The 24963-nt window shown below is 39.2% G+C and overlaps 1 protein-coding gene across 9 annotated transcripts in view; it reads left to right on the top strand.

The window, feature by feature from the left end:
• Positions 1 to 24963, top strand: part of PBRM1 (polybromo 1) — a 64469-nt gene that overhangs the window by 26081 nt on the left and 13425 nt on the right. For 6 of the 9 annotated variants that reach the window (XM_072989765.2, XM_072989762.2, XM_020796681.3 and 3 more), the window contains 13 exons: positions 2432 to 2708; positions 4703 to 4808; positions 4998 to 5640; positions 6330 to 6541; positions 8900 to 9085; positions 10291 to 10448; positions 12329 to 12595; positions 13139 to 13284; positions 13497 to 13654; positions 13964 to 14147; positions 15277 to 15487; positions 16627 to 16828; positions 21221 to 21385. In XM_072989765.2, coding sequence (XP_072845866.2) covers positions 2432 to 2708; positions 4703 to 4808; positions 4998 to 5640; positions 6330 to 6541; positions 8900 to 9085; positions 10291 to 10448; positions 12329 to 12595; positions 13139 to 13284; positions 13497 to 13654; positions 13964 to 14147; positions 15277 to 15487; positions 16627 to 16828; positions 21221 to 21385 — 2915 coding nt within the window. The remainder of the gene's footprint in view (positions 1 to 2431; positions 2709 to 4702; positions 4809 to 4997; positions 5641 to 6329; positions 6542 to 8899; positions 9086 to 10290; positions 10449 to 12328; positions 12596 to 13138; positions 13285 to 13496; positions 13655 to 13963; positions 14148 to 15276; positions 15488 to 16626; positions 16829 to 21220; positions 21386 to 24963) is intronic. The other 3 variants (XM_020796683.3, XM_072989764.2, XM_072989763.2) reach the window with 1 other exon arrangement.

Genomic DNA, 24963 nt, shown 5'->3' on the forward strand with positions numbered 1-24963 from the left:
TGTAAGTTTGAAATTGTAAGTTTGAAATTGTCTTCAAGAGCAGAAAGATTGTGTCTGCATGTTCTTTCTTTTCAATTAGGACACATATTTAATTTTGAAAAATATATTTTAAAATCCACTTCAAAAAATTAAGAATATTGTGCAGTAATTAATGAGCACTTAACTACATATTTAAGATTCAGTTTTTTAAAAAATTGGCCTCTTTGCAGGCGTTTTGAAAATTGTATTAAAATGCATCTAACTTACTTAGATACTTGTAAGCCTTCTTAGCTGATCTGTAATGTTTCAGTTCTTAATTGCAACCTGTTTGGTTGGTTGAAATGGTAACAGAAAGGTGGTTTTCTTTTATTCAGACTCCATGACTAAGATGTGTGTGGCTTGAGCACTGTTGAATCCTTCATGCTTCATGTTGTAATAGGCTGAGTCCACAGAGATGTGTGTCAAAATATGGAATGTTGCTGTGAAATTTGGGAGGGGAATAGTGTGAGCTGCTGTTGTTGATGTGACCTTTGCGTTGCACCTTGCAAATGGTGTGGCTTCTTGAAAATTATTTGTAGTTATGGAAGCAGCTGCCTCCGAAATGGGAACAGTAATATAATATCTTCTTCCTTTAGCATAGATAAGCTATAGTGGTCCTGCAAAGGTGTGCAGTTGTTCCTTTTCTCTCCCTAGGATTCCAATGGCAGTTTTAAATATGTATGTTTGTGTGTGTTCACTTGTACACGTGCACACACATCTACATATAGAGAAGGAATGTCTTCTCCAAGATTTCATTGTGATTTCACTAGTGACTACGCCTCTATGCTTATTGTGAAATTATTATCCTTATTGAATGGAATGTGGCTAGTCACATGCCAAGTGACTCAAGTTTACATCCTACCTGCTTGCCAACAATGTGATAAATCCTTTCTTTCACTGTTTTTGGTAGAGATAAAATTATTTTTAAGCTCAGAATACATTAAGAACAGACACAATTTTAAGCCAGTGTAGAGAAATGTCTTGTGTCACTATGGATCAGCCTTTGACATATTTTAGGGGAAAGTGATCTGTGTCATAGATTTCTGAATGGTGTCAATTTTGATTTTGATAAGTCTTTGGACAAGAGATTGAATGGGTCAATTTTTATCTCAGTTCTTTTCATACTATTACTGTGCCTGGCCATGAAAATAAAAAAGGTTGTAAGTTGTAGCCTGGCAGCTTTGCCAATGAATGCTTCCCAGACATTAGTGCACCATAAAGAAGGAAGGCCTTTCTGCTTTCTTTAGCCCAGCCACACACCCTGAAATTAAAAGCAGCATTTAAGAAGCATTGCAGAGAGAAATTATATATGGAAGAAACTACCCATTATTATACCACTGCAGAATAATTACTGTATATGCTGTCGGGTAAATTTAGGCTTATGTCAGCCATTTTCAGGACATTCTAGATATGAAATAGAAGAGGTTTGCCTTTCCCTTCTTCTGGGGTCACTGTGGGACTGTTCAGCTTACCCAAGGCTACACAGGCTGACTCTTCTGCCAGGAGGCACAGTGGGGAATCAAACTTGCAATCTATGGTTTTGCAGTCAGATACCTAACTCATTGAGCTATTTAGCCAACTATAGTATATTTTACTGTACTGTAATATGCACCCTTTCTGCAGTTCCCTTTTGCTATGCTCATTTCAGCCTTAGAATATGACAAATAGAAAGAACAATAGTAGTCTGACAAATGTGATTTCTAGACACACAGGAACATAGGAAGCTTCTTTATTCATTGGTCCATATAGCCCGTCCAGTATTGTCAACAGTGGCTGGCAGAGGCTCTCAACGTATTTAGGCAGTATTATTTCCAAGCCCTTCCAAGTGATCCCGGGTATTTCCTAAGGGTCTCCCAAATACTAGCCAGGCCCAACCTGGCTTAGCCTCTAAAAACAGATGAGATCGGTATTCAGGGCTACATGAGTTAAAGTAACTGTAGATCCCAGTACTTCTTCTCTATCAGACATTGGGGAACTGTCCAGCAGTAAGGCATTTCCATCTGGCATTTCTGTCAGATATTTAAAGTTTAGGTGGAAAATGCTTTAATTGATTATATGGAAGCTCTAAATATCAGAAGCTCTAAATATCAGAAACCTTTGAAAAATAGGACAGCAGGCTTCCTGTTCCCCATTTACTTTACAGATAATGGAAAAGGCTGATTTACTGTGTTGGCTGTGCTCTTGAGATTAGTTGTACTGTCATTGCATTGATTCATCTTATCAGGGTCTCCTTTTTAAAAACTCATACCTTTACTGTGGTTGCAGAGACTCTAAACATTTCTACTTGATATATCTAGCATGTTATTTGCATAAAAGTAAAAAGAGTGTCAGTGATTTTAACTGCAAAGAAGAATGCTCATTGGATTTCATGAATCCCTTTACAGTATTACTTTCCCCTCTTCAAATCTAACAGCAAAAAGAATATAAAGAAACAGCGAATGAAAATTTTATACAATGTCGTTCTGGATGCACGAGAACCTGGAACTAACCGAAGACTCTGTGAACTGTTTATGGTGAAACCTTCCAAAAAAGACTATCCAGATTATTACAAAATAATTTTGGAACCAATGGATTTAAAGATAATTGAGCACAATATCCGCAGTGATAAGTACTCTGGGGAAGAGGCTATGATAGAAGATATGAGATTAATGTTTCGGAATGCAAGACATTACAATGAAGAAGGTTCACAGGTACCTCTATAGGAAATACTTGGTTAATACGTATATAACTGTCACTCATGCTTTTCTCTGCTTACTGTAGCATCTCATTAAATGAGCACTATTTTATTTATGTAAAACAATGTGTAACATACTGTCTTAATGTTTCTGATACGTACGTGTGCCTTTTGCATTCTGCACATTCACATGTGGCAGACCAAGAATTCCTATCTGCATCAAGCCTCTAGTGGGGCAGTGTTAAGGTGCAGTAAATTCTTATTCATGCTGAATTTTAATGATAGAAGATATGGTGGAAAATATACTACTATCTGCTTTAGCCCATGAGATTAAATGTGCTATGAATTTAGATAAATAAGCCTACATTATTTTCCAGTTACAAATCAGTAAGTTCTAAAAATGGATTGTACCCATTTTATAAGTACAGTGGTGCCCCGCATAGCGAGGTTAATCCGTTCCAGATTAACCGTTGCTATGGCGAAACATCGCTATACGGAAAGTAAAAACCCATTGGAACGCATTAAACTTCGTTTAATGCATTCCATTGGGGCCCAAACTCACTGTTCAGCGAAGTTTCTCCATAGCGCCGCCATTTTCGCGCCCTCGGTAAGTGAGGGCAGGCCACGAAAATGCGCGTGGCCATTTTGGGCGTCCGGCGGCCATTTTGGAACCGCCGATCAGCTGTTTAAAAAAATCACTATGCGATCGTCGCAAAGTGATTTTTGTCCATAGGGAACATCGGTATGCGATTGCATTAGCGATCGCAAAATCCGCATTGGTATGCGGATTCATCAGATTTTGCGCTCGTTATGCGAGGCACCACTGTAGTTTTTCTACTGTAGAAAGCAATTGATACTCTGAAAATGGGGCACCAGAGAGATTATGAAGTAACCTTGTAGACTGCTAGTGACTAACAATGCTGGTCTCTAGAAGGTGGTGGGATTCCATCTATAAACATGCCAGAAATGATCCCTGCTGATCTTACATGTGGCTCTGTGATTATTCCATGGGGTTGTCCTTGCATTCAAAAGGGGAGGAAGAGATGCAGGACTGTTTCCTGTGGGGCCAGGGGGGCAGACTGAACCAGTAGGCTCTTAGATGCTTAATCCCAGTGTAAGGAAAACAGCAGCGAGTTGTGGCACCTTAAAGACTGTCATGTTTTATCCGACATACGTTTTTCTTGGACTGTAACCTGTTCCCTCCAACGAAGTAGGCTCCGTCCTGCATAAGCGTTATGCCAGATGGAACATATTAGCCTTTAAGGTGCCACAGAATTCAGTGAAACAGACTAACATATCTCTCTATATCTGAGTTACTCATAAACTGATAAGTCTAGTTCAACTATTCATTACATACAGTGCTGCCTCGCATAGCAACGATAATCGGTGCAGCAAAAATCGCTGCAAAGTGATTTTGTCGCTATGCGATTTTAAAAAGCCCATAGGAATGCATTGAAACCCCTTCAGTGCGTTCCTATGGGCTTAAAACTCACCTTAAAGCAAAAATCCTCCATACAGCGGCCATTTTCGCCGCCCGGTAAGCGAGGAATCCGTCCCTAAAGACAGCGGGCGGTCATGTTTTTACCCGGCGGCCATTTTGGAACCGCTGATCAGCTGTTAGAAAATCATTGCTTTGCGATGATCGGTAAGCAAAACAGGGTACCGATCATCGCAAAGCGATTTTTTCCCATTTAAAACATCGCAATGCGATCGCAAAAGCGATCACAAAATCTTCATTGCTATGCGATTTCGTCATTAAACGGGGTGCCCGTTAAGCGAGGCACCACTATATTCTAGAATTCCAGTGTATTTGCGAGAGTCCCTTCCTGTACAAATAGTTCTCCTTTATATAAAGATGCCCATGCTGTAGATATAAACAAGGAAGTTTTTGTTTGTAAGTTCTGGGTTGGGTTTTGAGGCTTCCAGAAGAAACATCTTCAGTCTGAGGTAGAGAAAAAGTTGTGAAAGCCATTTGTTGTTATTGTCTTTCAATAATTTAATTAATAATAGGTGTACAATGATGCCCATATTTTGGAGAAACTTCTTAAAGAAAAGCGGAAGGAGCTTGGGCCCCTACAGGATGATGATGACGTTGCTTCACCTAAATTGAAATTAAGTAAGTAATTTCTGTAAATTACCACGCTGAATAAAAGTTCAGTTTTTGTAGCATTTAAACAACTTAAATATCTCAAAACACCAAGAAGTGATTGTCGGCTTAGGACATGGTAGAAATAATAAATCCATATATTAACCAAACTGTTAAAAAGTTGGATGTCCGTATCCAGTTACCTTTTTTTCTGTCTAGGTAGAAAAACTGGAATCTCCCCTAAAAAATCAAAATACATGACTCCAATGCAACAGAAACTTAATGAAGTGTATGAAGCAGTGAAGAATTACACAGACAAGCGAGGTAGGCGGCTAAGTGCTATTTTCTTACGACTGCCATCTCGGTCAGAGCTTCCTGATTACTATCTGACCATTAAAAAACCTGTTGATATGGAGAAGATCAGGAGTCACATGATGGCCAATAAATACCAGGACATTGATGCCATGGTTGAAGATTTTGTAATGATGTTTAATAATGCCTGCACTTACAATGAACCAGAATCATTGATTTACAAAGATGCTTTGGTGCTACATAAAGTTTTGCTTGAAACAAGACGAGACATAGAAGGTGATGAAGATTCTCATGTCCCGAATGTAACACTACTGATCCAGGAGCTTATACATAATCTTTTTGTTTCTGTAATGAGTCATCAAGATGATGAGGGCAGGTGCTACAGTGATTCTTTAGCAGAAATTCCTGGAGTTGATCCCAGCTTCCCAAACAAACCACCCCTGACTTTTGATATCATACGCAAAAATGTGGAAAATAACCGCTACAGAAGATTGGACTTGTTCCAAGAGCATATGTTTGAGGTGTTGGAACGAGCAAGGAGAATGAACCGGTAAGTTAAAAACTTACAACAACCTCTTCCTTTGCAATTTTCTTTGTGAAAACTCACATTGTCATGTATTCCTATTATCAGGGCGGAAACCTTAAAGGCCAACTTTTCTCAAAGCTCCATCTGGTGATTCTTTAAAAAAAAACTTCGGGCTAGCAGGTTCCTTCCTTCCTGTATTATAATTTATTGAAAATTCAGTTTTTGCTCTTCTGGCTGAAATAGCAACAACTCTTGTCTTAGCAATAAGAATTATTAGCATGTGAAACAGTGGTTAACTTGAAGTTGTGTCTAGATTTTGCTCTGATAGTTTTCAGTTCAGATAAATTGTCTCATCCATGCAGTGTCCTCAGAAAAGTCACTGCCACTGAGATTTTGCAATTTGTTAGCTGTTTTAGTAAGCTTGGTAGCGCCGTTAATTTTTAAGAAATGTGAAATGTATGCAGCTGTGTTGTGTGGGTACTGCAGGTTTTGAAACTTTGGCACAGCTCAGTGATCATCTGAGGTTCATAATTGTTCTGGGAACAAACTGTCTACCACCTTCCTCCCTCCCTCCCACCATGTGCCTGCCTTCCCATGAGACCTGAGCCTGAGTCAGGAAATAAAAAGCAGTTGCAGATACTTCTGGTCTTACGTGATGCTTGGATTCCTGTGTGTGATGTCATGTTACAGAGTTGTTATTCTCCCCCTTAAAGGACAGATTCAGAGATTTATGAAGATGCAGTAGAACTTCAACAGTTCTTTATCAAAATACGTGATGAGCTCTGCAAGAATGGTGAGATCCTCCTATCACCAGCCCTCAGCTATACTACAAAACATCTTCATAATGATGTAGAGAAAGAGAAGAAGGAAAAACTCCCAAAGGAAATGGAAGAGGACAAACTCAAAAGGGAAGAGGAGAAGAGAGGTAAACTGCATGTACTTCAAGCAGTTCTTCACTGTTACTTTACTTATAGTATGTATTCACTCAAAGGAGATAAGTAGACCTTCATCTATTGGTGTCATTATTACTTAAGAGAAGAGTCACTGAAAAGTCAAGAGTTACTGACTGCACAATTGTGCAACACAGCAATCTTTTCTTAGAAAGATCATTTTTACCATACAGGTCTCCTGTTTATCTTCCTACTTTCTGACAATAGGCCATAATTCAAAGGCCAGAATCCTGTTCAGTCTGCAATTGCATAAAAGCGATCATGTAACTGTTTCCCTCCTAAGTAGCTTCTCACATTTGTTGTGATTATGCAAAGGTGAGCCTAAATTAAGGGAAGCAGTTTAATCAAAGTCTAATCAAACTTCAAATAAAAATGTTTGATGTTCCTTTTCATGGCGTCTTCCAAGAAGATCCTGTTTTGGTAGCATAGTAACTAGCCAGGGAACTAACGTAAACATTTGTGACTTTGAGCAGGTGCTGAATAGCAACATTTGTAAGGCTGTCAGCCTTCTTTCTAGAAGGTATGTGTTGATAGTAGAGTTGGGCACAAATTGAGTTGGGGGGGGCTTCGTACAAAGTCCCCTACATGGCATTACAGGAGCTCTGACCACCCCCCAGCCGGCTGGCTCATTCTCCTTCCATCGCACACCGCTGGGGTCCTCTTTCTCTAGCAGCCTGCCCTTCCCTGCCTCTACTGGCAGCTGACCACCGAGTTGCTGTGCAGGGAGTAGCTCCATCCCACTTCTTCATTGGATTGGTCAGTTGCTGGAGTAGGTGGGAAAGGGTAGATCGAGCTCCTGGCCAGACAGGCCCACCACCAGAGAAGGCGGACCCTGGCGGTATGCAATGGAAGGTGAATGTTCCCTCCGGCTGGGGGGAGGGAATACACAGCCACTGTTTTACCGCACAGGGGCTTCCTATGAAACCCTCCAACTCATTTGTGGCCATCTCTAATTGATAGGACTATCAGAATGGCCATGGTACCAGTTTTACTTGACCGAAAATGCCTGGGAAGCTCAGATATACTGTGTTTTTCCATGTACAAAACAACACTTTTTCCTAAAATCATTAGAGGAAAAATCGAGGGTCGTTTTGTACATGGAAGGAGGCGGAGGCAAAGGAGCCGCTGCACTTGGTCGCCTCTTGTGGTTGGCCATGGAGTGCTCCCGCTGCTGTCCAATCGGCTCCTCCAGTGCAACGGCCAGGGCTCACCTCCAGCTCACGTCACTGCCTTGTCCCGTGCCCGAAGGGAGCCAGTGAGTGGCTCTGGAGAAGGCGATCTGGCAGTGGCAGCAGTGAGATGGCCGAGCGCAGCTGCTCCTTTGCCTCCATCTCTGCCTCTTCCTCCTGCTGCCCATTGACTCCTCCTCTGCCTCTGGCAAGGGAGAAAATTGGGGTCGTTGTATACCTTGGGAGGTCATATTCACGGAAAAATACAGTAGTTGCCTAAGCAGCTCTGCTACACAGAACCAAATATAAGAGTGATTCTGGATGCTACAAAACTGAAGGTCAGGCAATAGAAAATCCATGAGTCTCTGATGGATACACAACTACAGAACATCGGTTACTGGGAATACCTCTGTTGAATGGCATTTTGAAATGCTGATTAGAAAAGTTCTGGGAATTAAATATGCTGTGATACCAATGTTAATGAAGAGTGATGCTAGTGTTAACAGCAACTCTGGTCCACTGCAGAGCTCAAGTTAGAGAGATCTAGAACAGCTGAAACATACAGTGGACTTGAATGTTATGCCATCTCCCACCACACACAGAAACATCAGTGTCAATTGCAGCCTATAGATAACCTGTGAGCACTATGCAAGCAGATTGTACCCCTACAGTCTTTGATTTTCTGCCAAGGTTTTTATACACCTAAGACAGAGATGGCTGGATCATCCATTCATGTCTTGCACACAGTAAATGTAACGTAGCAATGGTGGTGGTTCTTGTGTCCCAGGCCATTGCAGTCACTACGAGGGATGTGTGTTGCGAGTCTCTTCTTATATTGGTTTATTACCACTTGTAAAATGCTCTCCTCTTGCATTACCTCCTTTAAGGCTGTGTCTTAACTCATTTCAGTACTCAATGCATGTTACCTACAGTCAGGAAAAAAAAAAGAACAGGCATTTTCCTCCTTTGTACAATAAAACCAGCCACCTTTCCTTACATTGCATGAGTGGGAGAAATATTGTTTGGTATGGCTCCTGGTCAGTAAAGCTGCAAAGGAAGATGGTGACTTTGCACGGGTCCAAATTGGGACAAAGCAAAGGATATCTGTGTTTTGAAATAGATGGTAAATCATTCCCGTTTGTTTTTCTTTTTGCGTTGAACAAGAAGCTGAAAAGAGTGAAGATTCTTCTGGTGGGTCAGGACTATCTAGTTTACATCGGACATACAGCCAAGACTGCAGTTTTAAGAACAGCATGTATCATGTTGGAGATTATGTATATGTTGAACCCGCAGAAGCCAATCTGCTGCCTCATATTGTCTGTATTGAACGACTGTGGGAAGATTCAGCTGGTAAGGAGGGGCAGGTCTTAAAAGGGACCAGCTTTTTTTTAAAGATTCTTCAGAAATGTGCATTGTTTCAGAAGGGTTCACAAATTTACTTCTGGGGAACTGTAGGGCATCAGGGCCCTACAGTGATGCATGATGCATGAAGAGTTGGTGTAATGAATGAATGGTGGTGAATCTCTATCCTGCTTTTTGGTGTCATAATACTGATTGTATGTACAGGGGTGGGTGGGAATGCTGTAAATGCTGTTATGAAATTTTCTTTCTAAATTGATGGGTGTTTTAAAATCATTTGGTGGAAGGAAAGCACAGCTAAATTTGTGGTACCACCACATCTTTTTACTGCTTGAAGTCGATCAGCGATTACAGTTCCTACCCTAACAAGATCCTATCCCCCAGGGCAGCCACTACAGGGGATCAGCTCAGCCTGAGGATGGTGTTGGGGCAAAAGTAGGGGGCACAGCTGAGATCGAGGCATGGAGAAGTGCCTTTTCGAGTCCTCGGCTGTCTGAGGCTTCACTTCCTTTGTGTACAACGCACACTCTAGCATCCTTCTTGTGGGCAGCAGATTAGCTTTCATCTCTTGCTTTTGTGATTGCCATAATGAGTGTAGTTGTAGAAGTGGGTGACAGCTTTAGTGCTCAGGGTACTAGCTTTTTCCTTCATGCACATCAACTGCAGTCTTGCATTTTTTTACTTCACAGTAATTGTGGCTATGTGCAAACCGAGTACTTCTGTGGTAGTGATGTGCACTGTTAGTGCTTTATAATCCACTTGTCTTAAAGAAAAATTTGCAAAAAGGTTCCTGATCATTCCCTAGTGCAAGGGTCCTCAACCTCTGGTCCTCCTGCCCCCACCCACACACACAGGCATGGATGCACGTATGCCCCCCATGCACACACGGATGCATGCATGCCCCACCCACACACGCATACCCCCTATGCACACACAGACACCCCGCCCACATGAATGCCCCTCCGTGGTGCAAAAAAGGTTGGGGACCACTGCTCTAGTGTTCTCTGCTTTATCATTTTGGGAAAAGAGAACATGTTTTCCCTCTAAAACCCTGTCTGCCTTAGGACATTTCAGGCACCTACTGGAATTGTTTCAATGACTTGTTTGCTACAAGAGCTCTTAAAATTGATGTCTAAACAGAATGGATTCATATCTTTCAGTTATAACATACAGAAAACAGTTTCTCTTTTTTTAAGGAGAAAAATGGTTATATGGCTGCTGGTTTTATCGACCAAATGAAACATTCCACCTTGCTACCAGAAAGTTTTTGGAGAAGGAAGTATTTAAAAGTGACTATTATAACAAAGTTCCTGTGAGCAAAATTCTAGGCAAATGTGTGGTCATGTTCGTTAAGGTAAGAAGAGGTTAAATGGACTATTTCATAAAAATGATTTTTGTTGTTGTTTAGTCATTTAGTCGTGTCCAACTCTTCGTGACCCCATGGACCAGAGCACTCCAGGCCCTCCTGTCTTCCAGTGCCTCCCAGAGTCTGGTCAAATTCATATTGGTAGCTTGGATGACACTGTCCAACCATCTCGCCCTCTGTCATCCCCTTCTCCTCTTGCCTTCACACTTTCCCAACATCAGGGCCTTTTCCTGGGAGTCTTCTCATTAGATGGCCAAATTATTGGAGCCTCAGCTTCAGGATTGTCCTTCCAGTGAGCACTCAGGATTGATTTCCTTCAGAATGGATAGGTTTGTTCTCCTTGCAGTCCAGGGAACTCTCAAGAGTCTCCTCCAGCACCACAATTCAAAAGCATCAATTCTTTGGGGGTCAGCCTTCTTTATGGTCCAGCTTTCACTTCCATACATCGCTACTGGAAAGACCATAGCTTTGACTATGCGGACCTTTGTCGGCAGGCTGATTTCTCTGCTTTTTAAGATGTTGTGTAGGTTTAATAAATAAGAAGTTGATTTTACATTGCATCTAATATTTCTAGAGATGTCTAGGTGAAAGGACTGTGGAAAAAATGTGTTTACTTGCAATAAAGTTGACCTGATGTTTTGTTATATTTCTTGCAGCATTCTCTAAAATAACAAACTCGTGTGATAAAATGCTTAAGAGTTTGGAAGTGACATGAGACCATCCCAAAATAAAGGAATGGTTTATGTATATTTGTGGGACTTTCTAACTATGCAAGTGTATAGAAGTCTAAAAATTGAAAGAAAATGACATTTTCCAAAACACTTTAAATGACTGATAGGAAACTGCAGACTTTCATGATATGACAGTAATTTTTATTAGTTTTTTATATATATACTGTATAGAGATGTGTCCTTTTAAGGAGAAAGATGGGGTAAAAATATTTTAAATACCGTAATTATAAAGGCAAAATAGAGGACAGAGAAAGGGCCATGAAGTTTAAGGACTCCATTTCCACAATGAAGGGATGTCTGCCTTCTTTGTACTGCCCAGAACTGTGCCCCCATCCCTGTTGTGTCGTTATCAAATGCTGCATAGGTCTGACAGAGCTAGGCAAGTAAAATACATTTATCCTTTCCATTGTGTACATTCTGCGCCCCTTCCACCCATCCAAGAGACAAGAACAACATAATAAGACTCCTATTCTAATTTGCCTCGAACCCTGAATAAGAACATTCGTGTTACAGGAGTAGCATATATTTGTGCATTAATGAAGCATCTGCATTCCAGGCACGAGAAAGGGAGCACATGAGCTCCACACCCTTCTGTTGTTGCTTTTCCTCACACAGAGGTGACTTGTCTAAAAAGGAGAACATGGTCTAGTCATGGAGACTCTCAATTTTTCTCCTCTGTTCTACCTTGTGTGGAGAACCTCCACAGAGAGTAGAGGCTTTTTTTCTACGAACAAGTCGCTTTTGCATGAGGAAGAGAAGTGGAAGGGGGTGGGGTTAGCATTCTCCTTCCTTATTTTTTGGACTACAGAAGCTTCACTTAGCCCATAGGTGCTATATTACTGGTCTCATTTCACTCATATGTATCATTTGCTACATATGCAACCAGCACATGCATGCTTTGAAGAATCTTGTTTATGGCTGGTGTCCTTATGGGCAGCTAGACTGACTTTTGGGAAACCTCATAGCAGCAGGGCAGGCTGCTAGAAGGAGAAGGCTCTTTGGACATGGCCTCTGCATGCCTGATGAAAAGCGAAGGATTAGATAATTGTCAATAGATACTGCTTCTGCAAATGCCAGGTGATACTTTATGGATGTATGAAACTATCATCATATTGTTATTCCTTTCCCATTAAACAGGAGTATTTTAAGTTATGCCCAGAAAATTTCAGAGATGAAGACGTCTATGTTTGTGAATCACGTTATTCAGCAAAAACAAAGTCATTTAAGAAGATTAAATTGTGGACCATGCCAATTAGTTCGGTACGATTTGTTCCTCGAGATGTGCCTTTGCCTGTGGTCCGTGTTGCATCAGTGTTTGCTAATCCAGACAAGGTTGATGAAGAAAAACACATTGAAACATCTGAAGAAAGTAAACTGGGAGATAATGTCCTTAGCCTTGAAAAGGTATGTAAGTTTAAAGAGTTGCCCATTAAAATGAAAGCATGAGCCACTTTTTTTATATATGTAACAATAGTTAGATCAGTCTGTACATTTCAAAAGCTGTTTATCAGTTTGGAATAGTTGCTGCTTCCGTCTGTTCATAGATAAGCAGCTCTGATTTGTATATGGATCTCCCATATGCATAGGCTACCTCATTAATTGCAATGGTAAGAAAATCTCTGTGTGCCAAAAGATGAGAGTATTAAACTCTCATTCCCAAAGTAAAGGAGAAAAATAAGTTCAGTTGAGCTCTGTGTGGCCGTCACAGCTTGTTTATTACACAGTTCATTTATTTTGATGAAGTTCCGAGCATACTGTTCAGTAATATTTTCTTTAATACTAGTTAAAAATTTTTGATGTTTTAAATGTTTTAAGATGTTTTGATATGTTTTTATGTATGTAAGCCGCCCCGAGTAGACTTTGTCTAGGGGGGGCGGGGTATAAATCAAATAAAAGTAAAGTAGTTGTATGACATTGTCTAGTTGTTAAATTTCCATTTCTTTACAGGATAAGGAAGATGTTCCAGTAGAAATGTCAAATGGGGAGCCTGGCTGTCACTACTATGAACAGCTTTGTTACAATGATATGTGGCTCAAGGTTGGGGATTGTGTCTTCATAAAATCACATGGTTTAGTTCGACCACGAGTTGGCAGGTATGCTCTTTGTGTGCATATATTCCTATCTGTCCATGTAAAACTCTGTAATAACAGTTGCATAACTTAAATCGGTTCTTAAGACTTGCACATACAAAACCTAATGATGAATAGACCATAAGGAGATAAAGTAAGTGAAGAGAACTCTTAACATTTGGACTTGCAGCTTGTTTTGGGACATGCTGAAGCAATGGCTTTTCTTCGTTTTTCAGGATAGAAAAAATGTGGGTAAGAGATGGTGCTGCCTACTTCTTTGGTCCAATCTTTATACACCCAGAAGAAACTGAACATGAACCAACTAAAATGTTCTACAAGAAGGAAGTATTTTTGAGTAACCTGGAAGAGACCTGTCCCATGACATGCATTCTGGGTAACTGATAGCCTACAATTTCTGTGTTTCTCACTGCAGTTAAAGTTTCAGTGCTGGGGAAATTCTTGGAGGATTCCAAGAGTTGCAGTCCCAAAACTCAAAAGTCCTGTCTCTAATGCTTGTTGCCACAGTATTCCACGCAATACGCATGCTTATGGCTGGACTGTGGTTTATGCCTGTCACAGTAAACTATATTTGATGAGTCAGTATTTTGTCATTAATTTTTAGATATTTTTAAAATTTGTCTGGTTGCAGCAGAGTTAAGCTATTAGTGATTAAAGTTCTTTTACACACTGCTCTTTATTGCAGGAAAATGTGCTGTATTGTCTTTCAAAGACTTCCTCTCCTGTCGGCCAACTGAAATTCCTGAAAATGATGTTCTGCTCTGTGAAAGCCGCTATAATGAAAGTGATAAACAGATGAAAAAATTCAAGGGACAGAAAAGATTTTCTCTCTCTGCAAAAGTTGTAGATGATGAAATTTATTACTTTAGGTAAAGTATCTGTTGTATGTTCCTTTAAAAATAAAAAAAAAATCTTATGAAAGATCCCAGATGTAGGGATCTTAATTTGAACAGATAAGACCATGACAAATAAAAAGAACCACCTTCCATTATCTGTGGCAGTGATAACTGTGGTTTTGAACCTGAACTTCATAAAAACACCATATCCTAAAAGAATCATTCCGACCCTTTGTAACGGACCAAAACGTATATTCTTCTCTGTTTTCTGGATCTTGGTGAGTTTCCAGGGGCTTATACACAGGTGTTTCCCAATTCTATCAGTGACTCCTTAATTACCTTATGGGCCCTAAATCTGAGGCATCTTTATGCATGTGCTTTGTCACTGAATCGCCATTTTATAGTTTTTGTAGGAAGTGGTGAAGATGAATATAGCGTAGGGTCATTGAATCAGAGGGGATTTAGTAAGTCAACTCCTCCAGAAGTTCGATTGTTTCAAATTTGCCTACTTTAGTTGTGACTTAATACACTAAAGCAAATTGCACCTAGAGCAGACTCATTTGAATCAAAGACTGGAGGAGCTGACTGTTAAGTTCCCGTAGATTCAGTGGGTCTACTTTAGTGTGATTGATTACAGTTAGCAATAGCATATTGGTCAATGTGCTCTGCAGCTACAATATGAAAGACTGTAATTACAGTCTTTCATATTGTAGTTATTATAAAGCAGATAATTTATAATGCAAACACAATTGAGTATCTTGAAGAGGAATGTGTAGAAGATTGCAACAAATCAGAGACCAAAGAAATGCAGAAATTGCAGGCACACTTATATTATTAAGCTTCACTGTTCACCCCGACCCATTCATCCACCTACACATATGCAAATATACCTTATACTCAGGGTAGCACTTCATATGTTTAATACAACTAGTCCATGAAAGTCTCTGCTGTAATAAATGTGTTGGTCTGTATGGCACATGGCACTGTATTTTTGTTGCCATTTGAGAACTGAATATTTTTAATTTTTTTATTTTATTTTGTTTTATTCTTGATACAACACTGACTGATACAATTTTCTTTGGGCAATACATGTTGTGAAGAAGCAGAATTAGGAACAGTATGTAGTGCAGAGAGTAGTTCTGTTCTGGTATTCTTATCTTAGGAAACCCATAGTTCCTCAGAAGGAGCCATCTCCACTTCTGGAAAAAAAGATTCAGCAACTGGAAGCAAAATTTGCTGAGCTAGAAGGAGGCGATGGAGAGATTGAAGAGATTGGAGAAGAGGAAGGTGAAGTTACAGAAGCGCCAGCAATGCCACAGATTCCAACTCCACTAGCTAATGAATTGGATATAATGCCATATACTCCGCCACAGGTATAAAATTATTTACAAATTTACACTGTTGAAATGCTTCTTCTCTGTCTCCTCCTAATTAAAATATTATGCTTTTTGGTGCAGTGGCCTTTCTGTAACTCCACCTACTGTACACTTGCTTCTTAGAATTATTTTGTCACATGAAGGAAAACCTTGTCATAACATATGTAGTGATGTTATATGTGTGAACATGCAGAGTTTGATTCATTTCCATGATAGCAGCCACCATCAAACAGCCCTCTGCTATTTACATGTAAATATTTGTCCTTCGTTGCATAAGTATCTTTGTGAGATTTTCCCTCCCCTGAAATTCCTAAAGATCAGCTTGCCACAATGTCATCTAACACCATATACACTCAGTGCTGCAAGGATCATATATATACAGTGGCGCCTCGCTTAGCAATGTTAATTCATTCCGAAAAAATCGCTGCTAAGCGATTTCATCGCTAAGCGAAACGCATTTTCCCATTGAAATGCATTAAAACCGGATAATCCGTTCCAATAGGAATGAATTGCCGTCCTTAAGCGAAAATTGCCATAGGAAACATCGCTAAGCGAAACACGGTTCCCCAATTGAAATGCATTGAAACCTATTCAATGCATCTCAATGGGGGGGAAAATACAACAACAAATTAAAAAAGAGTCAGAACAATGTCAATTTTGGTTAACAAAGGGTTTATTAAGTGCATTTTATGATTTCAAATATTTTAAACAGTAAACTTTAACTTTATAAATAACAGAAAAACATTTAAAAAACAGCAAACATGAGGCTGTTTAAACCATCGTTAAGCGAAACAGGGGACCCAAAATTTATTCGCTATGCGAAGCCTGGTCCCAACCATCGCTAAGCGAAAATCGCCCATAGGGACCATCGCTAAATGAACTGCAAAAACACTCCGAAAAAGTCATCGCTAAGCAATTTCATCGCTAAACGGAGCGCCCGTTAAGCGAGGCACCACTGTATCATCCAGTTCCTAGATAACTGAGTAAATCCAGCTTTGTGTTGTTTTTTCACTTTAAAATGTTTGCAACCACTGTTAACCTTTCACTGTGAAGAAGTGAGTCTCAAAACCTTAGGAAACATTTTTGTACTTTTTACTTATTACCTTCATTTATGACCATGATATTTGTCCCCATAGTCCACTCCCAAATCTGCCAAGGGCAGTGTAAAGAAAGAAGGCTCCAAAAGGAAGATCAATATGAGTGGTTACATACTATTTAGTAGTGAGATGAGAGCGGTTATTAAAGCTCAGCACCCAGATTATTCCTTTGGAGAGCTCAGTAGACTTGTTGGAACTGAATGGAGAAACTTGGAAGCGACCAAGAAAGCAGAGTATGAAGGTAAACTGAAACTGTCTATTGATATAAAACCTTTCTGCCCTTTTCTTTCAGAAAAGATCCTGTGTGCTTTTGAAAACAGGCAAGTCATAGGTCTGACTGAAGCTTCAAATACCTTAAACAGTCACACGTTGGATTCTGACTTGTCCTCGGTGATGGTGGTGAAGCCTCTGGCAGGGATCCGCTGACCTATTGTCACGGAGGAGAAGGTCAGGCAGAAGAGTAGATGTTGGGGTCTAGGAAAGAAGGAGAGAGGGGCCTAAGAAGGAAGTCAAGTGAGGGAAGCCAGTAAGTTTTTCAGGTTATAAGGGCAGGGATGAAATGAGATGAAAAGAAGGAACGCGTAAAAGGGGGGGAAAAGACAACCTTAAAAATAAGGAGAATAGCAGAAGTGTGGAGGTGAGCACAGATAACGAGAAGTTGTAGTGGGTGGGGGAGAAGTCTGAAATCAGTACCTTAACATGAAATAACCAGCTCAACTTAGGAGGAGTCTATTGCCCGCGAAAAGGAGGAGAGTTGAATTTAATTATTTTGACTAATAGGAAAATTATTTAATTGTTCTGATATATATGGGGAGAGGAGGAGAAACCTGGGTAGATGGCAAAAAACAAGATCATTCAGAGCACTGAGAGACCACCAAAATAAAATGAGAAAAATACAGGTAGCCTTATTCTATTTTGTTTTGTTTATTACCTCCCTTTCAATAAAAGAATCAGAGACCATGTAACTGCACTAAAATCTACAGTTAATTAAATAAACAGTTGAAATGCATCAATCTTCAGCAATTATAAATGTTTTTATATTCTGCATTAAATAATAGACAGCAGCTCAGTGAGAATCAACCTTGTTTTTAATCAGCAACTGGCTTCTTAGACATGATCTGATTTAATTTCCTTCCCTCATAATTACAGTTGCTCCCTGAAGAGCATAAGAATATAGTTTATTTTTACAATTCATCATTTTTATATAAGCACATACTATTTTTCATTAAAATGTATTGCTGTTACATTGCTGAAGACATCTTTTCATGAGCATATATGCTAGAATATTTTCAGGCATTTACTAGAAAAAAATAGGAATAAATAAAATCTGAGTTTCGTATTAAATAATTTTAAAGTTTAGACTGTCACTGGTATCTTAGTCTTTCATCTTACTCCTTTTCTTTTGGCTATGAATTTACTGCAATATTTCTTTGCTTATTAAAATTATAGACAGTTTGTTTAGTTTCATTTTTCAAACAGGTCATCCTTTGTAGAACTAAAACAAGGTAGTATGTCTTTGCCAAGTAACAATGTTGGACTTTCCTCCTTTTGAGCTGCACCCATACTGTGTGTGATTGTCTCTTTTTTTCTTTTGATTTCAAATACAGTTATTTTAATATGCAAGGTAACATCTGCAGTGCTTAAATATTTCTTATTTGAATATTTCCACTTTTAAATCTTCTTGTAACTTGATTACAGCTTTCTGTTACTTGGTTGAATCCATATATAGTAATACTTACAGTAGACCAACTAAAGTAAATTACTAACTTTTAAGTCCCATTGATTGCAGTAGGTCTGCTCTGCCTAAGTCAGGATTCAGTCCTCTGTTTCCAGATTGACATTTAAACAACTGTTTATGTGAGCATGTGGATGGAGATGGGGGGGGGGAGGCAAAATGAAATATTTCATTCTGTCTATTACCCATTTATGAATAGGTTTTAAGGCACAAGCAAAACTGTCACACTGCAGTAAAAATTGGAAGGCATTTTCATTCCTTAAAAGTTTTTTGGAAAATGATAAGATGCTGTAAGAGGCATTATTCAGTGCCCTCTATTGATATACCTGTATTTTGATATTCTCTTCACTGTACAGTGAAAAACAGCACATGGCATACTGTTGTTCACCAGAATAGTTTGAAAACACACCCAAGGCAAAAGTTTCTTATTATCAATTGTTAATATAAGAAATTAAAGCTCAAAGTGAAGACATTCCTCCTGCATTTAACATTTTACTAGCAAAAATCCTCTTGCACAGCTCTGTGCCATGCAAACGGGATGATGTCATCATTCAGCCATAGGAATATTTAATTTAAATTAATTGAAAGCTTCCTATCTCCCCCCCTTCCAATTTCAGGTTCCTTAGAGTTCCCTTGGGGGAGAGCATTTTATAGCCAAAAATTGCTCCTGAAGGCTTCCCCAAGGCAAAAGGGAGACCTAGGGAGCCTAGGAACCTGAAATTTTTCAATTGATATGCCTGTCACCAGATTATGACATCATCCACCTTGCATAGCATGAGTTACACACCCACAGCGTTCCAGTGATTAAAGGCCCTGGCTTGGAAGTATTTGTGAATAGGTTTCCTGAATTTTGACATGAGATGCCAGTTCTTCATGATCGCTGTGAATGCACACTGATGGGTCCTTCTGCATATGTGCAGAATGTTCTAGAACTGACCTGTAGTGCGAGGACAAAATGATTGCTGGAACTTCGGCTGTAGTTTTAGAGAAACTGTTCTGAATAGGTTCTCTACGATTAACATAATAAAATAAATGTTCATTCAAGGCAGATTCTAGGTTCTTTGTTTTTTCATAATCGAATCACTTTCTTACCTTTTGATATCCTTTTAAAGGGATTTTCTGTTGGCATAAACAACATACTGTACACCTACAACTCTACATACGTGGGCATTTTTTGTGCTTCCTCACTTTCAAATGTAGATTATTCCTTATTTTGTTAAAATTGCTTTGCTCAATGGCTCTTTTCACTTTTGTGGTATTTAATTATGACTGTAGTTTCATCAAATGCAAGAGATAAGTCACCTGTTTTCTTTCTATATGTAGTATATAAACAGCCATTGCAATAACTGAGGCATTTGAAATGCTTTATTGGAAGTCTTCCAAACAACATGTTGTAAAACTGCATCTCATGGATGTTACTTTCCAAGACAATTTTCATCTTTTAAAAAACAGAATTATTAGAAAAATATTTACTTACTGCCTTTTCTGCCTCCCCCTTGAGGTAAAGGTTCCCCTTGACATTTAGTCCAGTCGTGTCCAACTCTAGGGGGCGGTGCTCATCCCTGTTTCCAAGCTATAGAGCCAGCGTTTGTCCATAGACCGTTTCTGTGGTCACGTGGCCAGCGTGACTAGACACGGAACGCCATCACCTTCTCAACAAGGTGGTACCTATTTATCGACTCACATTTTTACATGCTTTCGAACTGTTAGGTTGGCAGGAGCTGGGACAAGCGACAGGAGCTCATTCCATTGCGTGGATTCGATCTTACGACTGCTGGTCTTCTGACCTTGCAGCACAAAGGCTTCTGCGGTTTAACCTGCAGCGCCACCATGTCCCATTTCTGCCTCCCAGGAATACCCAAATAATATACAGTGGTGCCTCGCTTAATGATTTTAATTGGTTCCAAAAAATTCATCGCTATGGGAAAACATCACTAAGCGAAACACGTTTTCCCATAGAGATGCATTGAAAACCGGATAATCTGTTTCAATGGGAATGGATTGCCGTCCTTAAGCAAAAATTGCCATAGGAAGCATTGCTAAGCGAAACGCGGTTCCCCCATTGGAATTCATTGAAACCTTTTCAATGCATTTCAATGGGGGAGAAAAAAAATCACCAAAAATTCAAAAAGAATCAGAATGAAGCCACATTTGGTTAACAAAGGGTTTATTAAGTGCACTAACGATTTCAAGCACTCTAAACCCTTTTAAAACAATTTAACACCTTTTAAAAATAGCGAAAACGGAGCTGTCAAAAACATCGCTAAGCGAAACAGGGGACCTAAACTGTCATCGCTAAGCGAAGCAAGGTCCCGAACATCGCTATGCGATGCGCCACTGTACAATAATGATTGGAAACAATCCAGATGGAGCAATTGTGGAACAAAATATAGCACCTAAGAGTGCAGGAGGAGCCTAATGTAAACATGGCAACATATATCATAACTGTGTGTGTTTCTGGAATGGGCAATTTCAGTAACACATTTACAGATACAAGAAGTGCCATTCTCAGTTTTTTTTTTCATTTAATTAGAAAATTGTCCTGGTAGAATTTGTAAGTTTGTTTAAGATCTTAGAAATCATCATATAGATTGTGCTTAAGTTACTAAACATCTGGTCCCTAGTACATTATAACTGAAAGGTAGAGACAAAACTGTTAACGGCTTTAAAGAACAGGAAATAGATATTACACAAAATTCCTGTCGTGAGCGGCTTAAAATCCAAGTTACATATTGTGTTACTTCAAAAGAAAAATGCCTGAGATCCCCCCCCCCCCAAAAAACTTCACATAAGCCTAAATCTGTGCCGATGCTTGCCTAGTCCTTTTCAATGATCAGAGAATATTTTTGAAATTCTGGAATTACCAAAGAGAACTGAAAATCTAAAATACTTTTGCAGAGCGGGCAGCTAAGGTTGCTGAGCAGCAGGAGAGAGAACGAGCAGCACAGCAACAGCAGCAGAATTCCTCCCCCCGGGCAGGCACTCCTGTCGGGGCTCTTATGGGGGTGGTGCCGCCACCAACACCAATGGGAATGCTCAACCCGCAGTTGACACCTGTTGCAGGTAAAAAAAACAAACAGGAGCTTTGACCATTTTTTTTCCTTCATCCACTTTACCACACTCTTTCATTAACTCTGAATATTTTATTCTTAGTGAAGAAGAAAAAAAAATAACCAGTCAATCAAACATATTTTCTTAAACCTTAAGAGCAAAACATCCTGATCTTAAGCCCAGGTTTTGCCTTCACTGGTAGAGATAACATCCCTTAATCATAAGCATGAAATCATATGCTGGTCAAGCCTTGTGACCAGCTCCTTTCCTAGATGGCAAACTTGCTCCCAATTTGTATTACGGCCTTGTATGTTAATTCTATTTATCCTTCCTTTGGGTGCTGCAGAATTGGCATGCTTTCCAAAGAGTGAATGATCATGACCATGGACTTGATAAAATGGGCTCCAGTTCACAGAAACATATGCCACAATGAAGTTTGTCTCTAAGATGCTCCAAAATACTTTGTTCATTTTTCATGTGGCATAATTGAATTGTTGAACTTCTGTGATTAATGTGTCATACTGGCGACGTTTAAGATTGTAAGAAATTATAATATCTCCAGTAGATGGTGAATTGGGAGAATTAAAGATCAGTTAATTTTATTTATAACTTGAACCAATTAGATAGGTGAAAAATCTTGCTACTAACTCCTCTAACTCAAGGAGACGTCATACATGTGCTAGTTGAACAGCAACACCCCCTGTGTATCATATTGCAAACCACTTCCATAACTACGTAGCCATTACAAATGGATTTACATTTGTAGTATTCGAAATGTAGCATTTGAAAGGTTTAGATGGAATGCTGGAATGTGGTTCAATATTACATGCATGGTGTGGTCCACATTTCTGGCATGTCTGGAAGGGAAATTCAAAGCTTTCTCTTACATTTTCAGTTAACATTTTCTTATAATTCTGTCTCTACCCTGAAACTAAGATTAACCATATTTAAGATACTAATGAAATAAACCAACATTGATAGAATTGTTTACAATGGTTTGTTGCACTAGAATACAATCGAAACAAACCATGGTTTTGCTCCAATTTGGATGAAACAATAAATCATGATTAGAAATAGAAATAGAAGTTTCTGATCTCTTTGCAGATATGCAAGAGGGGAGAATTCAGGAGCCTGAGATTTATTTATGTAACACAAAACCAGTTTTAGTGCTGTGTCCAAATAAGGCCAGTATGTAATATAACCTCCCAGTTTGTTGTTTAGTCACTCATATCAGAGTACTTTTAGATGTTCAAGTCTTTACTATGTTTTGTGTCCTAGCCAATGTAAATGGAAACTTCTCTGAATCCATTTTTTGTAAGAAAATCACACTTCTAGGACTCTATAATCAAACCATATAGCCAGTTTTTTGTCTATTTGCCCAGTGTAAAAACACTCTCTTAGCCTGTCGGTCTTATTGTCTGAATAAGTCATTTGAAAATCAAGTAAACTGTGATCCAAATAAATGTTTTCTGTGAACTTATGTTACTACATTTTATCTTGTTTTGTTTTGTTTGTATGATTTGTAGTCTGTTTTTCTCCCGGTGACAATAGAAAGCTATTTTAATTTCTGTGTAGGTTCTGGAATAATTATTAATTATTTTTTTCATAATCTGTTTTGCATTTGTTCATGTGAAATTGATTTCTCAGTTAGTGTCTCCATCTCTTAAAACTGATCTTGTATATTCAAGTGTCTCAGTACATATTGCTTTTTTACTTTTCATACTTGCATCGTTCAAATATTCTCTTGGAAAAGTTGTTTAAAGAATATCTCATTAGAACATATGTTTCAGAAAATGTTTTTCTTATGTTTAATGCTTTTTTCCTGCTTTTCTAATTGATTTATTAAGCTTAACGGTAAGGTTTTAATGGTAAATTTTTTCTAGATGCAGTCTGAAAACCACACTGAATACAATAACTCTCTTGTCGGAAAGAGATCATTAACTGATAAAAATGTTTCCCTAAATATATATTTTCTGATCGTGTTTTTTTACAGCAGGGGTGGGAATCATGCACCTTGAGGTCTGCATGATGCCCCTATGACTTTTTTTGTGATGTAGCCCCCAAATTCACAGAAAAGGGAAGAAAAATCATGACCTGGGTGCATGATTTAAAACACACTGCAGCCTGTTTTAGTATCAAAATTTATTTATAGAAACTAAAATTTACCTTCATGTCACTTTTGATTTCACTGTAAGGAACCTGGTGCTGCTGGTGGTGAATCCAGGGGTATAGAATCTGGCTCCCAGATCATTTCTGGTTCTCCATCCTTAAATTTTTTTAGTAACATTGTCGTTCTCTTTGTGGTTTGTCCCAATCTTTTAGGAAGTGGAAGTCTAGGACCATGGGGTCCTTTGTTTGGAGATGTCCAAGTACATCTATATATTTTGAAATCATTTAAAAGTAAAAGTCAGCAGTTCATATAATCCTCCAGGACTAACCACAGTATGTCTGAAGTGTCCAAAACAAAGGTTGTACAGTAATTAAAAAAATTTTGTTTGCATTTGGTCTGGAGTTCTGAGAGGAATTCTTTTAGAATAGAACATATTCTCAGGTGTTTGTGTCCACCTCCTCCCTGTACAGGTACACATACACACATCTGCTTCTTTGTGATAGAATTCTTTGTTAAATTTATTTCATTTAGCTATCCATGTTCCTAAGTTATTTTGTCAGCTGGAGCTATACAGTATATTGGCTGGGACATCCTCAGGCAAACTCTGCTGGCTACAAACTCAAAGCTGGGGAAAGCTACTCTCTTTCTCTCTTCATTGTAAGTCCACAGCCCCATTAATGCATCCTGGATAATAATACCTTACAGAGTTTCTCTCTCATGTTCTGGACACCACACTTCAAGAAGGATGCCAACAAACTGGACCTAGTTCAGAGGAGGGTGACAAGGATGATTTGGGGGGGGGGGGAGGAGGGCTGGAAGCCAAGCCTTCTGAGGAAAGGCTGAAAGAATGGGGCCTGTTGGGCCTTGAGAAAAGAAGACGGGGGAGTGATAGGATAGCACTTTTCAGATACTGGAAAGGCTGTCTTACAGAGGAGGGGGCAGGATCTGTTCTCAATCATCCCAGAGTGCAGGACACACAGCCGTGGGCTCAAGTTACAGGAAGTTAGATTTCAGTTGAATATCGGGAAAAACGTCCCAACTGTTAGAGCAGTACAGCAATGGAACCAGTTACCTCAAGAAGTGGCGAATGCTCCAACACGGGAGGCATTCAAGACAAATTTAAACCACCTGGCAGATATCCTTTAACTTGGGATTCCTGCATTGAGCAGGGGGTTGGACTGGATGTCCTTATGGACTCCTTCAAATTCCATTGTTCTATGATTCTGCGATTGCTTATATATGCTTTTAAATATTGAAATGTATCCTTTAAGTACAGTATTGAAATGTGCAACACAGATATTAAGTATAGCAGTCTGTTTCTTCAGCATGAATATATAACAATATTTTTTTACAAATAAGTTACTTTTAAACAATCAGGTTATTGGTTTTGCTTTCTGTTTCTGCTTTAAGAGTTGCATTTTGAATTTCAGTTTGTTGGGGCTGTAGAGAATCTAAGAAATGTTGCATTTTATAGCAGCTT

The sequence above is a fragment of the Pogona vitticeps genome, chromosome 2 (genome assembly GCF_051106095.1).
Source record: "Pogona vitticeps strain Pit_001003342236 chromosome 2, PviZW2.1, whole genome shotgun sequence".
NCBI classification, from domain to species: Eukaryota; Metazoa; Chordata; class Lepidosauria; order Squamata; family Agamidae; genus Pogona; species Pogona vitticeps.